Source organism: Aquarana catesbeiana, linkage group LG07 (assembly GCF_042186555.1).
Source record: "Aquarana catesbeiana isolate 2022-GZ linkage group LG07, ASM4218655v1, whole genome shotgun sequence".
NCBI lineage: Eukaryota > Metazoa > Chordata > Amphibia > Anura > Ranidae > Aquarana > Aquarana catesbeiana.
The window spans coordinates 30478911-30498654 of NC_133330.1; the positions used below are offsets into that span (position 1 = coordinate 30478911).

General features: G+C 43.1%; 1 protein-coding gene across 2 annotated transcripts in view; it reads left to right on the forward strand.

Annotated features, from left to right (window-relative positions):
* Positions 1-19744, forward strand: part of RUVBL1 (RuvB like AAA ATPase 1) — a 52842-nt gene that overhangs the window by 29925 nt on the left and 3173 nt on the right. For both annotated transcript variants that reach the window (XM_073591895.1, XM_073591896.1), the window contains exons 4-9: positions 4105-4256; positions 6393-6482; positions 7250-7399; positions 10428-10491; positions 13556-13754; positions 14390-14492. In XM_073591895.1, coding sequence (XP_073447996.1) covers positions 4105-4256; positions 6393-6482; positions 7250-7399; positions 10428-10491; positions 13556-13754; positions 14390-14492 — 758 coding nt within the window. The remainder of the gene's footprint in view (positions 1-4104; positions 4257-6392; positions 6483-7249; positions 7400-10427; positions 10492-13555; positions 13755-14389; positions 14493-19744) is intronic.

A 19744-nucleotide genomic window follows, 5' to 3' on the forward strand; every position in this document is an offset into this window, starting at 1 on the left:
GCTTGTGGCCATACAATGTAAAATTCAGGTGTAATTCCCTGCCTGGGAGCTGAGGGTGCTGTGTAGAACCACCCATAGAAATCAGTGGCTGTCTCAGGTGCCCTCTTGCCCCTTTCCCCCTCCCTCATCCATCTTTTCTTCTTTTTTTTTTTTTTGCCCCTCTTCGGTCTCTTTTTTTTTTTTTTTTTATCCCACTCTCTTCCCTCTCCTCCCCATCCCTCCCTCCCTCCCTCTTTTCCTCTCCTCCCCATCCCTCCCTCCCTCTTTCCCTCTCCTCCCTCCCTCTTTCCCTCTCCTCCCCATCCCTCCCTCCATCCCTCTCCTCCCTCCCTCTTTCCCTCTCCTCCCCATCCCTCCCTCCCTCCCTCCCTCTTTCCCTCTCCTCCCCATCCCCCACTCTCCTCCCCATCCCTCCCTCCCCCACTCTCCTCCCCATCCCTCCCTCCCCCACTCTCCTCCCCATCCCTCCCTCTTTCCCTCTCCTCCCCATCCCCCCCTCCCTCTTTCCCTCTCCTCCCCATCCCCCCCTCCCTCTTTCCCTCTCCTCCCCATCCCTCCCTCTTTCCCCTCTCCTCCCCATCCCTCCCTCCCTCCCTCTTTCCCCTCTCCTCCCCATCCCTCCCTCCCTCTTTCCCCTCTCCTCCCCATCCCTCCCTCTTTCCCATCCCTCCCTCTTTCCCATCCCTCCCTCTTTCCCCTCTCCTCCCCATCCCTCCCTCTTTCCCCTCTCCTCCCCATCCCTCCCTCTTTCCCCTCTCCTCCCCATCCCTCCCTCTTTCCCATCCCTCCCTCTTTCCCCTCTCCTCCCCATCCCTCCCTCTTTCCCCTCTCCTCCCCATCCCTCCCTCTTTCCCTCTCCTCCCCATCCCTCCCTCTTTCCCTCTCCTCCCCATCCCCCCCTCTTTCCCTCTCCCCCTCTTTCCCTCTCCCCCTCTTTCCCTCTCCTCCCCATCCCCCCCTCCCTCTCTCTCTCGGGCTCTCTCTCTCTCGGGCTCTCTCTCTCTCGGGCTCTCTCTCGGGCTCTCTCTCTCTCTCTCGGGCTCTCTCTCTCTCGGGCTCTCTCTCTCTCTCTCTCGGGCTCTCTCTCTCTCGGGCTCTCTCTCTCTCTCTCTCGGGCTCTCTCTCTCTCTCTCGGGCTCTCTCTCGGGCTCTCTCTCTCTCGGGCTGTCTCTGTCTCTCTCTCTGTCTCTCTCTCTGTCTCTGTCTGTCTGTCTCTCTGTCTCTCTGTCTCTCTGTCTCTCTCTCTCTCTGTCTCTCTGTCTCTCTCTCTCTCTGTCTCTCTCTCTCTCTCGGGCTCTCTCTCTCTCTCGGGCTCTCTCTCTCCCCCTCGGGCTCTCTCTCTCCCCCTCGCTCTCTCTCTCCCCCTCGCTCTCTCTCTCCCCCTCGCTCTCTCTCTCGGGCTCTCTCTCTCCCCCTCGCTCTCTCTCTCCCCCTCGCTCTCTCTCTCCCCCTCGGTCACATGAAAAATCTTCACTTTTTGAGTTTAGGTTCACTTTAACCCAAAAGTATACCCCTACACATCCTGTAATAATGTATCAGGTTTAAGTTGCTATGGGTTACTGCACATTGGTCTTTACCTTTTTATAAGTTTCTTTGTTCCTCTAGGCTGTAGCCCCATCTCTTCTCCTTTTATAGCCTCCCATTAATGTTCACATTCATTATTGGGGACTTTTTCGTTATCTGATCTAACTGCACTGCTTGCTTGGAGAAGCCTATGTGCTGGAGGTACATAATAAAACTGAAAAACATCATGGCTCTTGTGATATTTAAACAATGTTGGGGGGGTTGTGCATGTGCCTCCTAATGTCGAACAAATCTGAATTTCTATTCTTCATGAATGGATTATTCTTTTCCAATATGGGGACGTATTTCTTCTCCACAAGGGCAACAGAAAATTGTTTTTGCCAATGATTTAAGCCTCTTTCAAGTGCCCGTAATGAATTGTCTCTTGGAGGCTGGTCTGCGGTCTTATTTACCCTCAGAAATTTTACAGCAGTTGTAACTCAGGTGGCGCGTTCTGTCGGGGCCTTGTTATCTCGTTCGTCTTAATGCTTTGAATAAACTGGCATTATAAAAAAAAAAAAAAATTTAAATTATGTTTTAACCTTAAACTTTGATTCAGCTTTTGAACAAGTATGTAAGCCAACTGTGGTGGTACTACCAGTACCAGCATTACTTCCTTTGTAGTACTGGAGAACCCATTCCTTAAAGTTCATATCAACCACCACTAGAGCTGGGCGTTATTCTCCCAAAAAAAAAAAAAAAAAAATCAGCGTTTTTTTTTTTTTTTTGATGGACACCGCGCCGGTCCTGAGGAGCTGCGGGCAGGAGTTTTTAGGCGAGGCCACGGCTTCAGCCTAGTCCGCGGCGTCCGGTCTAGCGGACTAGACCGAAGCCGTGGCCTCTCCTAAAAACTCCTGCCCGCAGCTCCTCAGGACCGGTGCGGTGTCAGCGCCGGTCCTGGTGAAAATAAAAAATCGATTTGCTGAAAAATTGAATCGATTTGACCTCTCAACTCGATTCGAGATTCAAATCGATTTTTTCCCCAGCCCTAACCGCCCCCTTATTATTCGCACTAAGGACTTGTTTACACTTGCTGCAAAATGGGGCATTTGACCCTCCTTTTTTTTTTTTTTTTTAAGCACTTATCACTAAATTAAATGGTTACCTTACAACACTGTTTTATGTTTGTTTTGCTTAGCTAAATTATACCCAATCTTGCCGCCTTGGTGCTTCAAAGCCTCCATAGATGTCTATCACAATGCTTGCTGACAGCATCTGCAGCATTTGAGGGGCATTTATTTTTATTTGTTTTGGAGGTATGAGAAATCCTAGGATGCAATGGGAAACCAACAAGTGTACCAGGAAGATGTCAGCAGTCACTTCCTGTTCTTGTGTATGTATTCTGGGAGTGTCTGTTGCAGACCTCACATCTGGTGTGCAGCAGGAAGGTGAGCAAGGTCTTAAGCAGAGCAACTAGGAGACGGCACACATGGTGTGCAACATGGGAACACTATAGTGAGTGGGGACCAGGGAGAGAGGACTGCGTGGTGAAGGATCAGCAGAGCTGGGGGACCGGAGTGGGAAAAACTAGCAGATGTCACACGTGGTGTACAGCAAGGGAGCGTTTATAGTGGAGGAGAGAAGGACCAGCAAACCAGTAGATCAGCAGAAATGGGGTTTCCACTGAGCAGGGGATCAGCAAAGCTGGGAGCACTACTGAGTGGGGGATCTGCTGAACAAGGGTACGAATGAGCTGGAGATCTGAGTAGGGGTATTACTGAGCCCCTTTAAAACAAATATAGCCAAGCTTCAGTAAAGCTTCAAAAAGCATAACATTCAAACAATAAATGCATGTTGAAGTGGTCGGCGCTTTTTAACGTATTTTAAAACCACAACAAGTGTAAATGAGCCCTAAAGAAATGACTTCCAGAGCTGTTTCTCTCTCAACTGAGTTTGCTGTCTCTCCTTGGCATTCGTTCTTGGAGTAGAGACGATTGATACATCACTGCAGTCTCTTCGCCTACTTGTCTTTCTGCTGCTGCTCATGATGTCATCACCCCGTGGCAGTCTTCTGGATCCTGGAAGGACTCTGCCACTGGACAGCAAAATAGAAGTGTCCAGGTCACCCAGGCAGTGATGCAGGCACACAAGGGCCTTTTCACTTTTTCGGTCAAGAAGATAGAAGACTCTGCACCTGGTGGGTCACATGACTGGATTTAGGTAAGTAATAGGGACATTTAGACCTCTCCTTTTTTTATTTATTTTTTATTTCTGCAGCTAATATTTCACTTTTGCTGGGGGAGCTTACAATTAATAGACATACATTCACAGAATTTCTCAGGAGTTTGAGATCTGGCAGACAAGACTAGTATGCCTTCCAGTGTCCTCATAATGCTTCCAAATCCAATGCAGACAGAACAATGATCATGAGCACATAGTGATAATGTGTCGGTAGATGAATAAGATCCTTTAGATGTGCATTTTCTCCAAGAAGGCTTCACAAAGTTAAGCCTGCTTTTCACTTTACACAATGAAAATCTTAGATTACTTTTCTTAGTAAAAAAATATATTCTCTAATTATATTTGCGTTCTTTTCTGTAGGACTGAGAATAAGAGAGACCAAGGAAGTGTATGAAGGAGAAGTGACAGAGTTAACCCCTTGCGAGACTGAGAATCCAATGGGTGGTTATGGCAAGACCATCAGCCATGTTATTATAGGCCTGAAAACCGCAAAGGGAACCAAACAGCTGAAGGTGAGTTTACTGGGGTCCAGTATTTCAGAAATTCATAATTTAGCATTAAAAAATGTTTAAAAAGGAAAGAAATTGAGGTCAGCAAACTGCAGGAACTTTGCAACTAAATTAAAGTGTTTGTTACCCTAAAATAAAAAAATAAAATGGATCCTGTTCCCTATCCATTGGGCACTTAAGCCCCCTTCCTAACCAGACCAATTTTCAGCTTTCAGCGCTCTCACATTTTGAATGACAATTACTCAGTCATGCAACACTGTACCCATATGAAATTTTTGTCCTTTTTTTCACACAAATAGCGCTTTCTTTTGGTGGTATTTAATCACCACTGGGGTTTTTATTTTTTGCGCTATAAATAAATGACCGAAAATTTTGTTTAAAAAAAAAATGCATTTTTCTTAGTTTCTATTATAAAATTTTGCAAATTAGTAACTTTTATTCATAAATTTTGACCAAAATTTATACTGCTACATATCTTTGGTAAAAATAAGCCAAATTTGGTCTGTGGGAAAGCTATAGAGTCTACAAGCTATGGTGCAAATCACTGAAAATTGATCACATCTGATGTACTGACAGCCTATCATTTCTTGAGACCTTGAAATGTTAGGAAAGTACAAATACCCACCAAATGATCCCTTTTTTGGAAAGTAGAGACTCCAGGGTATTTAGTAAGAGGTGGTGAGATTTTTTATGTTGTCATTTTCTCCTATAATTCTTTGCAAAATGAAGTTTGTTTGTTTTTCTTCACAAAATTGTCATATTAACGGGTTATTTCTCTCACGTGGCGTTTGCATACCACTAATGACACTCCAAAACACATTCTCCTGCTCTTCCCGAGTATGGCAATACCACATGTGTGAGGCTTTTTCACAGTCTGGCCACATACAGAGGCCCAACATGCAGAGAGCACCATCAGGCGTTCTAGGAGCATAAATGACACATGACTTGGCACTGTAGAACACTGATGGGGCACTGATATGGCACGGATTGGGTCACTCATCTGGCACGGGGACACTAATACTATAAGAAAAGTACCTGAAGCAGCCTCACGCTGCAGTTTCTCCCTCCTCTGCTCACACGATTGGTGTGAGCAACGGAGAGAACCGGACATGACGCTGGTTTGTTTACATTGATTGCTCCGTCATTGGATGGAGCAATCACGTGGTAAACGGCCGTTGTCTTTGGCCCTTTACTGTGATCCGTGACCCGCCGGGTCATAGTATGCCCTCCCAGCTTTATCGAGCCGTGCTGTAGCCGTCATTCGGCTATAGTGCAGTGGTTAACTGGTTAAAGCATTTTGTACAGCACAGTGCTTGTATCATCTAAAAAAAACCTGTCTGATCCTGCCAGTTTCTGCCCTCCCCTCTGTAAACTGACCAAGGTTTATCATGGCTGCTGAGCCCTGACACCGTGGTCAGTTTATGTGCCTTCGCAGTCCGCTGTGTCTCCTCCCACCCACCCCCCCTCTGTCAGCCTCATCCACTCCACAATTCTCCCCTTCCACTGGTAAAATAGTGTTATGTCTCTACAATCCCCTCTGTTGGATAATAACATGTGCCACACTGTATGTCCTTTATTGAAAAAAGGTCGATATCTACTTTTTTTCAGAGCGTCTCCCGGCTCTCACGTGACTCCTCAGCTCTCTCCTCCCCACTGCTCAGGACTCCCCTCCTCATTGGCTGAAATGGCAGCGCGGCGCCATTGGCTCCCGCTGCTGTGAATCAAAGTCAGTCAGCAAATGAGGAGAGAAAGAGGCCGGGCCGCAGCTCTGTGTCTGAATGGATAAATGGGGCCACAGCCCAGCCCGTGTGCCCCCATAGCAAGCTGCTTTTTGTGGGGGCACTCGTCAGGAGTGAGGGTCCAGGAGAACTGAAGGGGGACCAAAGAAGAGGTGGATCCAGGCTGCTCTGTGCAAATCCACTTTTATTCTGTTTAAAAAAACTGGTTAAAGAGGACAATGGGGTGGGGGGATGCCCAAGCACTGGAGAAAGGCACACTTCACTTGTAAGATAAGTGTGCCTTTAAATGCATGTATACAATGCATGCTTGTAAATTATAGTAAGATCTCACCCACTTTATAACTGCTCTAAAAATTGATGTGCTGCAACAGTGTTCATAAATGCACTTCTCCCCCCCTAGTTGGACCCCAGCATCTATGAAAGTCTACAGAAGGAGCGAGTAGAAGTTGGGGATGTCATCTACATTGAAGCAAACAGTGGAGCAGTGAAGGTACATTTTTTAAATCATTTTTTAGTTCTTATGCGTAGTGGAACATTTTTTTTGTTATGAACATGTTTGCGATTTCCCCTATTCACCTGTTTAGGGCAATCAGTTATTTTAATTGTTTTCCAGCATTAGCAATGCATCAATAATAAATGGCTGCAGATTGCATACTTTCCACACTAAATTTATCTCTAGTTGAATAACATTGTGACCAATAAAATTTAAGTTAAAGGATAACTAAACTTTAAAACAAGCTGAATTTTTTTTTGTCCCCTCATCTAATTCAGCCACCCCCACCAAAGATGCATACTTGTACCTTAGTCCTGTGGCCCTGATTCTGCTGTATGTTTACATCCAGGGCCAGAAGTCTTCACTGCCCTCTCCATGCACATTACTGTTCCAAAAAACGTCTATTAGACGATCTCTGTGGGTAAAACACTGATTATGGATGGCAATACTAGGCACTGTGCTTGAATAAAATATTAAAAAAGCAAGTTACACTTTGTAATCATCTGTGTGTTGTTTTTACCTCCCAGCAATATTCCTGCAGTGTTGTATTCCTGCATGGTGACACATGCATTAGGTGTCTTGGCATTCACCAGAGAGGCCCAGAAGCATTGTAGTCCTTTCTTTTTCTCAGCTTTCAACAGGGCAGTAATTGGTGCACGGCTCCCTCTAGCTGTTATCAGCAGCCTGTCAGTTGGGGATTTGGCAGCCATGCGGACAGCGCACCTGTTCCCTTCCTCTAACACTGTTCTCTCTACACCAAACAGAGGCAGGGCAGGTGTGACACCTATGCCACCGAGTTTGACCTTGAAGCTGAGGAGTACGTCCCACTCCCGAAGGGAGATGTCCATAAGAAGAAAGAAGTGATTCAGGATGTCACGCTGCATGACTTGGATGTGGCCAATGCAAGGCCTCAGGTTGGTGTTGGGGACAGTCTCTTTATTTGTGGAACATGCTGGGAGGGGATGTTTTATTAGAAGGAAACGAATGGAGTTTTGTAATGATGTGGACATCAGGAAGCAGTACAGTGATTTAAAGTAGAACTATAGGCAAAACTTCTTCCTCCTTTTTTTTTTTTTTTGATAGGAGTAAGGGAGGGTTATAACTCCTATCAGATTTTTTTTTTTTCTTTTTTTCTTTTCTTGCCATCTGTTTCCTATTGCAGAGATTTCCCTTTACTTCTTGTCCCATAGCCAAACAGGAAGTGAAGGGAAATCCCTGCAAATTGGGGGAATTCCTTGGGGGCCCCCCAGGTCACCAGAACTAGTGCCCCCATTGGAAGAGTTTCCCTCGATTACGTAATTTCTTCTACTTTTCCCCTCTTTCAATCTTAGTTTATTTCAAAATAAAGATATAACAGAAAGGTATAGTACCGTATAGTACAATATTGTATACATTATATACACAACAAGAAAAATATTGTATTAGTACGTTAGATATATAGGTTTGTAATGTATTAGTGTACTAACAAGTGTGGGGGGATCATCCTGTAACCACCTTTAAACTTTTGCGTGTTTGTGTTATCAGGAGATTCCTCCTCGTTGAGCTAAAACGCTGTATAGATCATTCAATCATTTGTTGTAGAAATTTAAGTTGTTGAGCAATTCTGAAAATATAGTCTTTTATATATCAATTTGAGTGACTGGATCAGTACTTAAGAAAAGATAACAGAGAAAAAGGGATGAGTAAGAGCATGTGGAGAGACAGGGGTTGACAACAGACTTGGGGAGCACCCCGACATAGCTAATCAGCGGGCAAAGACTGGGCATCTCTAATCCATATAGGGAAGTCATCCGAGTATCGAAACATCGACCATGAGGTCCAAGTGATGGAGAACTGTTCCTCCTTCCCTGCTTCCTGCGCCAGCAAACGCTCCAGATCTCTTATCCGATCCACCTCGACAGCCCAATCTCCCAAGGAAGGCACGTCTATTGTTCTCCAATGTCTGGGGATCACTGTCCTGACCGCGGCCAAAAAGTGGCGCAGTATGTCCTTTTTAATCAGCTTGAGTGGGCCCGGAAGCATAGATAGTATAGCTATCTCTGGTGTGGGCTCAATTGAGGTCGCCATCAGTCTGCTGTAAAGATCAAAGACCTTTTGCCAAAATCTCCGAATTGGAGGGCATGTCCACCATATGTGGAGCATTGTCCCACTAGAGGACAGGCATCTCCAACAAGTGCCTGAGATAGAGGGGTTAAATCGTTGGATAGTCGCCGGGCACCTGTACCATCTTGTTAATAGCTTAAACCCCTTTTCTTGATTCTTAGTTGCCAAAGAGATCTTATGTGTTAAAATAAAACTTTTTTGCCAATCAGTAGGGTAGATGGAATGCTGTAGATCTGTTTCCCATTTCCGCGTGTATGTTGGAAGGTCAGGGGTAGATACTCTTAATAGAAGGGAGTATAATAGTGATACTACATGTGTTGGGGGATCTGGCTGTAAGAGCAGCTCATCAAAGTCTGTCGGGTCGTCTAGGATTTCTGAGATGGGGGAGAGAGTACGTCTACTTTTCCCCTCAATGATAATTGTAAACAGAGGGTGAATCTCCCTAATTGGGGCACAGACAGCAGTTAAAACTTAGATGTCCTAATCCCTCTTCACTCTATCCAAAACTAAGAAGGTTTGCCTTTTAGTTATACTTTAAAGCGGAGTTCCACATTCAAAGTTTTTTTTTTTTTTTTTTTTTAAAGTCAGCAGCTACAAACACTGTAGCTGCTGACTTTTAATGAGAACAATTACCTGTCCTGGGAGCCCACAATGTCGGCCCCCTGAGGCCAATCCGTCCATCAGATCGGGGTGCAAGCGCCGCCATTGTAACTAAGGAAAACTGGCAGTTGAGCCTTCACAAACTTTCCATGTCAGCTCCCCCCAGCCCCCCCTGAAGTACTATTTGCCTTAGTCCGATCTCGATCCAGCACCGTGCCTGTCTGCAGCAGCGCTGCTTTTCTCTCCCCTCTTCTCTCAGGAGGCTTGGCAGCAGCAGGAGTCATTGGCTCCTGCTGCCGACAATCAAATCCTATAAGCAGAGTGTGGTGCGGAGTTAAGCTGTACTGTGTTTGTCAATAGATGTTCACGCAGTGGGGCTCAGGATCAAGCCTGCACGAGTGCTCCAATAGCAAGAGACTTCCTAGGGGGGGCACTCAGAGAAGAGGAGGATTGGGGCACGGGGGGTGGAGACTCCAGAAGAAGAGGATTGGCAATGTTCTATGCAAAACCATTACACAGAGCAGGAAAGTAAAACATGTTTCTTTTTTTGGAGATATAAAAAATTAAACCTTTTTATGTAAAGTGGTTGTAAAGTCAGAAGATTTTTTATCTTTATGCTTTAAGATAAAAAGCCTTCTGTGTGCAGCTCCCCCCCTTCAGCCACCCTTAATACTTACCTGAACCCCATCTCGATCCAGCAATGTCCACAAGTGCCTCCTTAGTCCGGGACTCTCCCTCCTGATTGGCTGAGACACAGTAGCGGGAGTTAGGAGAGAGAGGGGGCAGGGCAGAACCACAGCCCCGTGTCTGAATTGATACACGGAGCTGCGGCTCAGCTCGGGGTGCCCCCATGCTGCTTGCTGTGGGGAACACTCAACAGGAGGGAGAGTCCAGGAGCTCTAGCCAGGGACCCGAGAAGAGGAGGATCCAGGCTGCTCTGTGCAAAACCACTGCACAGAGGAGCGAAGTTTAGCATGTTATTTTAAGAGGAAAAAAATAGACTTTACAGTCACTTTAAACATTAGAGTTTTTCCTCCGATCATTCAGAATTCTTTGCAGGTGTATTTGACCTGCTTTTGATTTTCAATAGACTTTTATGGGAATAAAAGCAGTACAAAAGCCCATTAATGCTACCTCTTAACCGGCCCTGTACTAGTACATGGCGAGGCAACTGCATCTGACGAAAGACAGTAAAGCAGAATGATGTGGTCCTGTTCACATTGGTGTTTCTCATTGCAGGGAGGCCAAGACATCCTTTCGATGATGGGTCAGTTGATGAAACCAAAGAAAACTGAGATTACAGGTAATCCTAAGAATTTCTCCTTTTTTATATGGTACTAAACTAAAGCTCATCATCGTTGACGCAAAAAAATAAAATAAATCTATATATGCATTTTCACATCAGATCAGTACATCATGGGTGTGCAATTTAAAGGCTCTGGCAACGTTTACATCCAGCCTTGGGTCTGTATAAAGGAATAGATCAGGCTGGAGAAATTACAGATTGACAAGGGAGGAGGAATCGCTAGCATGTGTATGCAAAGAACTATGGTCATGGGACTTTGTGAGGCATGTCACCAAAGTAATGATACAGGAAATACATCAAATAAAAATAGATACATTTATTATACAAATAAGATTAAAAATGTTCTCAAACAACAAAATTCCATTGAAAAGTGACATACATTTAATTGAAAAAATGATTGGTAATATATAGATACATAATAGCATATATGAGCAATTACATAATGGATGTAAATCGTACAAAATCAAACTATTTAATATAGTCTTCAATGGAATTTTGTTTCAATAATTGTATCATGTACTTTGAGAACATTTTTAATCTTATTTGTATAATAAAAGTATCTTTTTATTTTATGTATTTCCTGTATCATTACTTTGTTTAGTGACATGCCTCACATAAAGTCCCATGACCAGTTCTTTGCATGCACATGTATACCAGGGATGGAGGCCTGTCAGTGTGGCTGTGACAGATCATATTTTTCTTGTAGAAAGCATGTTAGCGATTTGATACAAGTTCCATCTACCACAATGGCAGGTGGAACATTTTATAGTCATTTGTAGTGAACAATCCCCAGCCTTGATGACGTGACGTTTTGCTAGAGTTTCTATGTCGGATATTATACCCTTTGGAAAAAAAAAGTATTTTGCATGACCTATGAAAAATGTCTGGTCCTGAAAGCCTAATGGTAATGAAAACCATTACCCTTAAAGCAGAACTACACTGCATCTGAGCACCATAAACTAAAAACAGTGTTCAGTTAATTTGTAATATTCAAAGAAAACTCCCTCATCCATCCATGTCTCCATGCTTTATTTTGTTCAGAAATTACTTTAAAACAAACTCTCCTAGCATTTCTGGCTGTGGCCATCTTGAGTAAGGGCAGATTATTTCATTTAGCATTTACTTCCTGAAATCCATCTATCCTTAGCTCAGGGATGAAGGCAGGAGGGTGTACTTAGCTGGGAAAACTCATCCCCCTCTCCTCCCCTACTGAAAACTCCTGGGATGTATGGCATCATTTGCCTAGGCATGAAAACCAGGAAGTAACTAAAGAAATGTAAAATTACTTTCCTATCTATTTACTGATGCTTGCAGCATAAGGATTAAAAATAGCCCAAGCTGAGAGAGTGAAGTTCCACTTTAAAGGTAAGCCCATTTGAAGCCTCCAGACTTACTATAATGCAGTCAGTGTTGCAGCACATACTAAGTGACGTAACAAGTTAAAATACCCTGTGCTGGCAGCTTGCTGGAGAGTCAGACCCCTGCTCTCTCACCAGGGTGGATTTGATTTAATTCAAGTTGATTTAAATCCCCAGTAAAAAGACTTGATTTAAATCAAATCATAATTTTTTAAAACTGTCATCTCTGTCTCACATCGGCCCCTCCTCTGACACGCTGTTGACTCACCGACAGTCCCATTCACTTTAATGGGACAGCTGGTGATGTGGCAGTGACACAAGGTGAGGGACGTGGCGGCAGCAGGTGAATGGATTCCTGCTAACAGGCACTGCCATGATGGATCTGAAATGACAGGTGCCCTTTAAATGTAAGGACTCATTCTTCCTCTGTGGCTCCCCGCTGGCCAGTCGGCGCTCCCACAGAAGCTAGTGTACGATTCGCTGTACCGGCGGCTGGTTGGCAAGTGGTTAAATTTAAAAACATAATTTTTTTTTTTTTTCTTTATCGATTTTTATCCACCTTGTCTCTCACACAATCCATTGCCTAGGTCTCCAGCAGTCTGACACTTCTGCACACTGCTTCAGTCAGGGGATGCTGTTGATTGGAACCCTGGAATGTCTCCAGTACGCAAAGTTCTTCAACCCCCTTCTGCAGTATACCTGCAGTAAAGTGTCTGTGCAGTCTTCCACAGGACTGTAATGACGGTGCTATACTCTCACAAGTAGACTCCTCAGGTATTCTGGTTAATGGAGAGTTCAGGGTTTGTGACTTGGGTTGAAACTTCAAATTTGTTCTTTTTCTCTTTGCAATAGTGAGGAGGACCTGGGGAACACATCATTACCCGATATCTACACAATGCCTGGCTTGTTTACTGGTTTTGTCTCAGTCTATTTTGTGCAGTGACTACACCTAGCCTGAGTTAAGCTTGGTTATACAGACTCCATTTTTTTTCGTTCAATGCAGTGGGCTGAACAAAAAAAAAAAAAAACTGACAGATCGCCATACTAAAGCAAGCGAAGTTAGTGTGACAAACTCCACCGCTGTGCTGTTGTGGTCTGAAAGGGGGACTGCCCCTCCTGCTCTGACAGTCATTGACTGCCAGTGCTGTTCGGATGTTGGTTTTCCAGCATGCCCATTAAACAGAAGCCAGTCAGGCAGCTGTACGCAAGTACCGAATATTCAAATCATGGTGGGAACCCTAGGGTTCCTCCAGAGGTCGTTAGAAGTTCTTTGTGCTGTGACCAATGATGGATATTAGTATCCCAGCTACAAATATCATTGTAAATAGTCAGTTTACCATCCATCCAACATAGAGGGCACTTCTCCACTGGCCACTATCTTTTCTGGCTGCCCTTCATGATTTTAATAATTATTTTATTGGAAATAATTTGTCATAAAGAACAAGTGGGCGTCCGTCCTAAAATGATCTGCTTTTGGTTTGAAATTTTCTAGGGACAGCACATTGTGTATTATCTGCCTATATCTACAATTTACTCATCATACCAATAACTGTAGATACAATTTTTTACTTGGGGGGTTCCCTATGAACTGAAAATTATTTCAAGGGTTCTTCCAAGTTAAAGGGGGTGAGAGAAGCTGGTGTATGCCATGTCAGTGTTTTGTGTTGTATATGACAATGAAATGCTTTGTCTCTTTTCCCCAGACAAACTAAGAGGAGAAATCAACAAGGTGGTAAATAAATACATCGATCAGGGCATTGCAGAACTGGTTCCTGGCGTCCTGTTCATTGATGAGGTGCACATGCTGGACATTGAATGCTTCACCTACCTCCATCGTGCCCTGGAGTCATCACTTGCCCCCATTGTCATTTTCGCCACTAACAGAGGAAACTGCCTCATCAGGTACTGGGGCCTTGGGTATTGATCAGGAGAAATGGGCAGGTTAAATATAGGATCTTGTCTTTAAAAAAAAAAAGTGTGTGTGTATATATGTGTGTGTGTGTGTGTATGTATGTGTGTGTGTGTATATATATATATATATATATATATATATATATATATATATATATATATATATATATATATATATATATATATATATATATATATATTATTTTTTTTTTTTTCCCCCATAAATGTAGCGTTAGCCTTTAGCCCTTTCGCTGCCAGAGCCATTTTTGCACACATGCTTAAAAAAATTATTTTAGCCCTGAAGTTTGCACAAAAGCCCCAACACATTATAGGTTCTTGTTTAAATGATTGGTCTGGTGCCAGTCAAAGTGAACTTGTGCTTTGTCCATGCAGATCAAAGCCACTGGTTTCACTAATGGTGGCCTCGGAAGCTGCTGCTCCTTACCTACCCGCCTGTTTGTTCAACCGCCATCTGCTCGCAATCAAACCTATTACATAACCGCATTATGTGCTGATTGGATACTATGATTGCCAAACACTTTCATACTTGAAAAGTGTTTTAGTGAACTAATATTACTGTATGCAGTGTTCAACTTCTGATCCTGTACACTGTTATGGCTTTTCAGGGGGACAGAAGACATCCTCTCCCCACACGGGATACCCCTGGATCTCCTGGACAGGGTGATGATTATCCGGACCATGCTGTACACACCACAGGAAATGAAGCAGGTAAGGACAGCTTGATGGATTGTGTGATAAATCTTTAATTTGTTGTTTTGATTGTTGTAGCCGTCACCAAGTGCAGGGAGCCACGATAAGCCAAATCAAAAGGCTTTCTTTAGAAAACTGGATTTGAATCTTTACTGGAAAATAAATTTGGATCGGGGTACTTTGATATTGGAACTCTAATTGTGGCTTTCCTTAACCACTTCAGCTCCGGAAGAATTTACCCCCTTCCTGACCAGTGCGTTTTTTGCAATTCGGCACTGCGTCGCTTTAACTGACAATTGCGCGGTCGTGTGACATGGCTCCCAAACAAAATTTACGTCCTTTTTTCCCCACAAATAGAGCTTTCTTTTGGTGGTATTTAATCACCTCTGCGGTTTTTATTTTTTGCGCTATAAACAAAAAAATAGCGACAATTTTGAAAAAAAACGAATTTTTTTTTACTTTTTGCTACAATAAATATTCCCAAAAAGTAATTAGAAAAAAATTCTTTTTCCTCAGTTTAGGCTGATACGTATTCTTCTACATATTTTTGGTTAAAAAAAAAATCGCAATAAGCGTTTATTGATTGGTTTGCGCAAAAGTTATAGGGTTTACAAAATAGGGGATAGATTTATGGCATTTTTATTATTAATTTTTTTACTAGTAATGGCGGTGATCAGCGATTTTTATTGTGACTGCAACTTTATGGCGGACACATCGGACATTTTTGACACATTTTTGGGACCATTGTCATTTATACAGCAATCAGTGCTATAAATATGCACTGATTCCTGTGTAAATGACACTGGTAGTGAAGGGGTTAACCAATGGGGGCAGGGAGGGGTTAAGTCAGTACTAGGGAGTGTTTTCTAACTGTAGGGGGGATGGGCTGGCTGTGACACTGATCTTTGCTCCCGATGACAGGGAGCAGAGATCAGTGACACTCTTACTAGGCAGAACGGGGAGATGCTTGTTTACATCAGCATCTCCCCGTTCGTCCTCTCTGTGAGGTGATCATGGGTATCCCCGTGGCGATCGAGTCCGCGGGACCCGCGACCCGACTCACGGAGCTCGCGGGCGGCGCGCACGCACTGGCACAGCGGGAAATTCAATGGGACTTACCTGTACGCCCATTTGCCCAGCCGTGCCATTCTGCCGACGTACATCGGCGTGCGCCGGTCGGGAAGTGGTTTAAGGGAATGCATAGTGCCCTTTGACATAAACAACAGCAAAAAAAAATCTGACTGGTTTTAGCTAGCTTGTGTACACATTTATTCAGGTTGGATAGTATAGTTCTCTCTATACTTCCAGCTCTATAACAGGAGATCTGCAGCTTTCATACACTGAAGCCATGGTATTATTTGACCACCCCTCTTTCCTCTTGTCCATTCACAGAATGTTTTGTATTTGGTGAATGTTTCACAGGCTGCAAAGCAGTAGAGGACAAACAATGCAGCTTCAGTGCATGGGAGCTTCTGTTCTTCTTTCGCAGCGCCAGAAGTATATTGGTTTACTACTATGAATGTATAAGTGTGTAAATATTAAAGAAATGGCAGCAATAGATAAAATCGGATACACATCCCGAGGCTTGGCTTTTTTTTCAACTGCGGTTTTAAAAAAAAAATGAGCTGTTCCAAGCGTTTTCTCTATCTATCTATCTATCTATCTATCTATCTATCTATCTATCTATCTATCTATCTATCTATCTATCTATCTATCGTCCTTGCTGCTTTAACCTCTTAAGGACAGGAATATTTGCCCCCTTAATGACCAGGTCATTTTTTGTGATACGGCACTGCGTCGCTTTAACTGACAATTGCACGGTCGTGCGACGCTGTACCCAAGCAAAATTGATGTCCTATAAACAAAAAAGTGACAATTTTGAAAAAAAGAAACAATATTTTTTACTTTTAATATCCCAAAAAAAATTTCTGCATCAGTTTAGGCCAATATGTATTCTACATATTTTTGGTAAAAGAACATCGCAATAAGCGTATATTGATTTGGTTTGTACAAAAGTTATAGCGTTTACAAAATAGGGGATATATTTATGGCATTTTCATTATAATATTTTTTTTTTTTAACTAGTAATGGCGGTGATCAGTGATTTTTAGCGGGACTGCGGCGGACAGATTTGGCACTTTTTTGGGACCATTGACATTTATACAGCGATCAGAGCTACAAAATAGCCACTGCTTACTGTATACATGTCACTGGCAGGGAAGGGGTTAACACTAGGGGGCAATCAAGAGGTTTAAATGTTCCCTAGGGAGGTGTTTCTAACTGGGGGGGTACTGACTGGGAGTAGAGAGAGATCGCTGTTCCTGATCAATAGGAACAGCAGATCTCTCTCTACTTCCCTGACAGAACGGAGATCTGTCTGTTTACATTGACAGATCCCCGTTCTGGCTCTCTAAGGAGCAATCGTGGGTCACTGGTGGACATCGTGGCCACCGACAACGTGCGTCGGCATGGTCCTATCAAGCTAGCCCTTAATGCGGCCGCCCGTACAGCAATTTGTGCAGGAAAGCCAACCTGTCGCCGTATAATGACGGCGGCTGGTCGGCAACTAGTTAAAGGATAAGTTCACCCTTTGGAACGTGTTGCACCCGTATTTAGGGTGGAACATGTCACTGTTTGAAAATAATGTGGTTGTGTGGCGCTCCGCCCGGCCGGCCACGTCATTTATTAACAGTGCTCTGTGAATGGGAAACTACAAGTACCTTTGCAGATGTCGGCTTGTATTTTCAATGAACTACTATGGTGCTGTTGAGCGCTTTGGTAGTTGATTCTCTCTGCCTGCCCTTACGAGCAGACCGATACAGAGACAAGTCTGCAGGTGTCCTGCATGGCACCCCAGATCTGCTGATTGGGTGTGCAATGCTAAAGGCTTTAGTTAAAAAAATAAATAAATAATAAATAAAAAAATATGCGTATTTATTTAAAAAAAAAGATTAACTTATCCTTTAAACTGTGTTGCAAAGGAAGTGTGTTGAGGGTAGAAAATGTTTCCTGGTATTGAGGAGGAATTTCTTTGACTTCCCTTTAGACGTACTCCCTCTTCATCAATGGTAATTTGGCATGTCTGCTGTGCACATCTAAAGGGATGTCAAGGATGCTTCTATCTAACCTCATGTGTTTGCAGACTTTTGAAAAAAAAATCAATTGAACATTGTCAATGGCTCAATTCTCTCAGCTCCCTGAGAAACAGTTGTTTTTTTCCTTTTTGGGATAAAGGTTTAGATAAATACAAGCTGATTATTTGAATCTCCCCTGTCTGTGTTTAGTGTTTTTTCTTATTCCTGTAAATTGATACATTCTGCTGGAGAGTTTGAGCTTTTTGAAAATAGAAGAAAGAGGCTAAAAAAGGAAACTAATACAGTTATCACATCTAGGAATAGGTAAGCTGGAATATAATAGTTTTTGCTTTTGGGTTTAATACTGCTTGAAAGCACTGCAAAAGAAAGTGAAAAAAGGAGAAGTTATATTGTTTGTGTGTGTGTATATGTATGTGTGTATATGTGTGTATGTATGTATGTATATATATATATATATATATATATATATATATATAATTTGTGTATGTATGGGTGTGTATATTATAATATTTTCTCCTAATTTTCCTGGAGTGCATCCATTCTTTCACACCTCTTGCATTGTAAGAAGTCACCGTATCTTTAAATATAAAAGAAACCTTCAATTCTAGCTAATAAATTCCTTCACAAATGCGGGAAATGAATAAAGACCATTGCATTTATTATCTCATCCTTGAACGGCTGTCAGTAAAGTTTCAGGAGAGCTTGCGCCGGTCTGCTGGCTGTGCATTCCCAGGTTTCATCTATGCAGGCGCCTCACGCTATCTTGTTTACAGAGCTGCCAAAGTGAAAAATACCTGTATTATATGAGACCTGCTATCTCAGCAGTACAACACACAACACTATTATCCAAGCTGCCCCTTATCATTCAGTGAAGAGAGGCAGCGCATGGTACCAGCTCCCCCGCGCTCCATGCACAGCACCTTGTCATGCAGTTTATGCAGATGTTAAAGGTATTTTGCAGTGTTCTTCTTCCTTTTTTTTTTTTTTTTTTTTTTTTTTTTTTTTTTTTTTTTGGAGTACCAAAGCCATGGTTTTAATGCGACTTTTACATTTTTTTCACACTTGCTGTGCCATGTTTTTATGATTACATTTCAGTGTGTGTGTATATATATATATATATATATATATATATATATATATATATATATATATATATACACACACAGTTTGCAAATTTGTCCCTATAGTAGTTTATATCCGTAAATGTGGTCAATAGAGGTACTTCTTTTCATGTAGCCTAAGCCGGCAAATAGTCGTGTATTGTATTAAAGGAGAAGCACAGCCAAAGCTCATTTGGCTGTACTTCTATGGATCCCAGGAGTGCAGTTCGTTTTGCACTCCTGTGACCCGTTTTCAGCAGAGAGCGGGCTGAAGTCCGCACTCTGCTGACATCACAGAATTGGTCCAGGCTCAGGCATCATCACGACCATATCAGGGTCCGCCCAGATCCCTTGACCGACCCCAGCTCAGGCTCCTAGCGGGCTGCTGAGAGCTTGAGTCGGCTGTTCCTGTCCCCTCCACAGCCCAGCGCTCCAGTGAGCGCGGAGGGAGCAGAGAGCTGCTGACTGTCTGGGAGCTGTGAAAACCGAGCCATCATCAGTGTTTGATCGCTCGGTTCTCAGTTTTAGAGGCACCGGGGGTTTTTATTTTTTGTTCTATAAACAAAAAAAGACAGTATTGAAAAAGGAAAAACAATATTCTGCTATAACACATATCCAATAAAAATGTAAAATATCAAACTTCTTTATCAATTTAGGCCAAGTATGTATTCTGCTACATATTTTTGGTAAAAAAATTCCAATAAGCGTATATTGCGCAAAAGTTATAGCGTCTAAACGATGGGATTTTTTTTTTTTTTTATACTAGTAATGGCGGCGATCAGTGACCTTTAGCGGGACTGCGATATTGCGGCAAATAAATCGGACACTGACACTTTTTGGGAACCAGTGACACTAATACAGTGATCAGTGCTAAAAAAAAAAAAATATGCGCTGTCACTGTACTAATGACACTGACTGGGAAGGGGTTAACTGTGTGCTTAGGTTGTGCTTCCTCCTTGTAGGGGGGGAGGAGCTTTGACTAGGGAAGGCAGAGATCTATGTTCCTGCTTAGCAGACGCACATGATCAATGCCTTCCTTTCTGAAAGAATGACAATCTGCCTTGTTTACATTTTG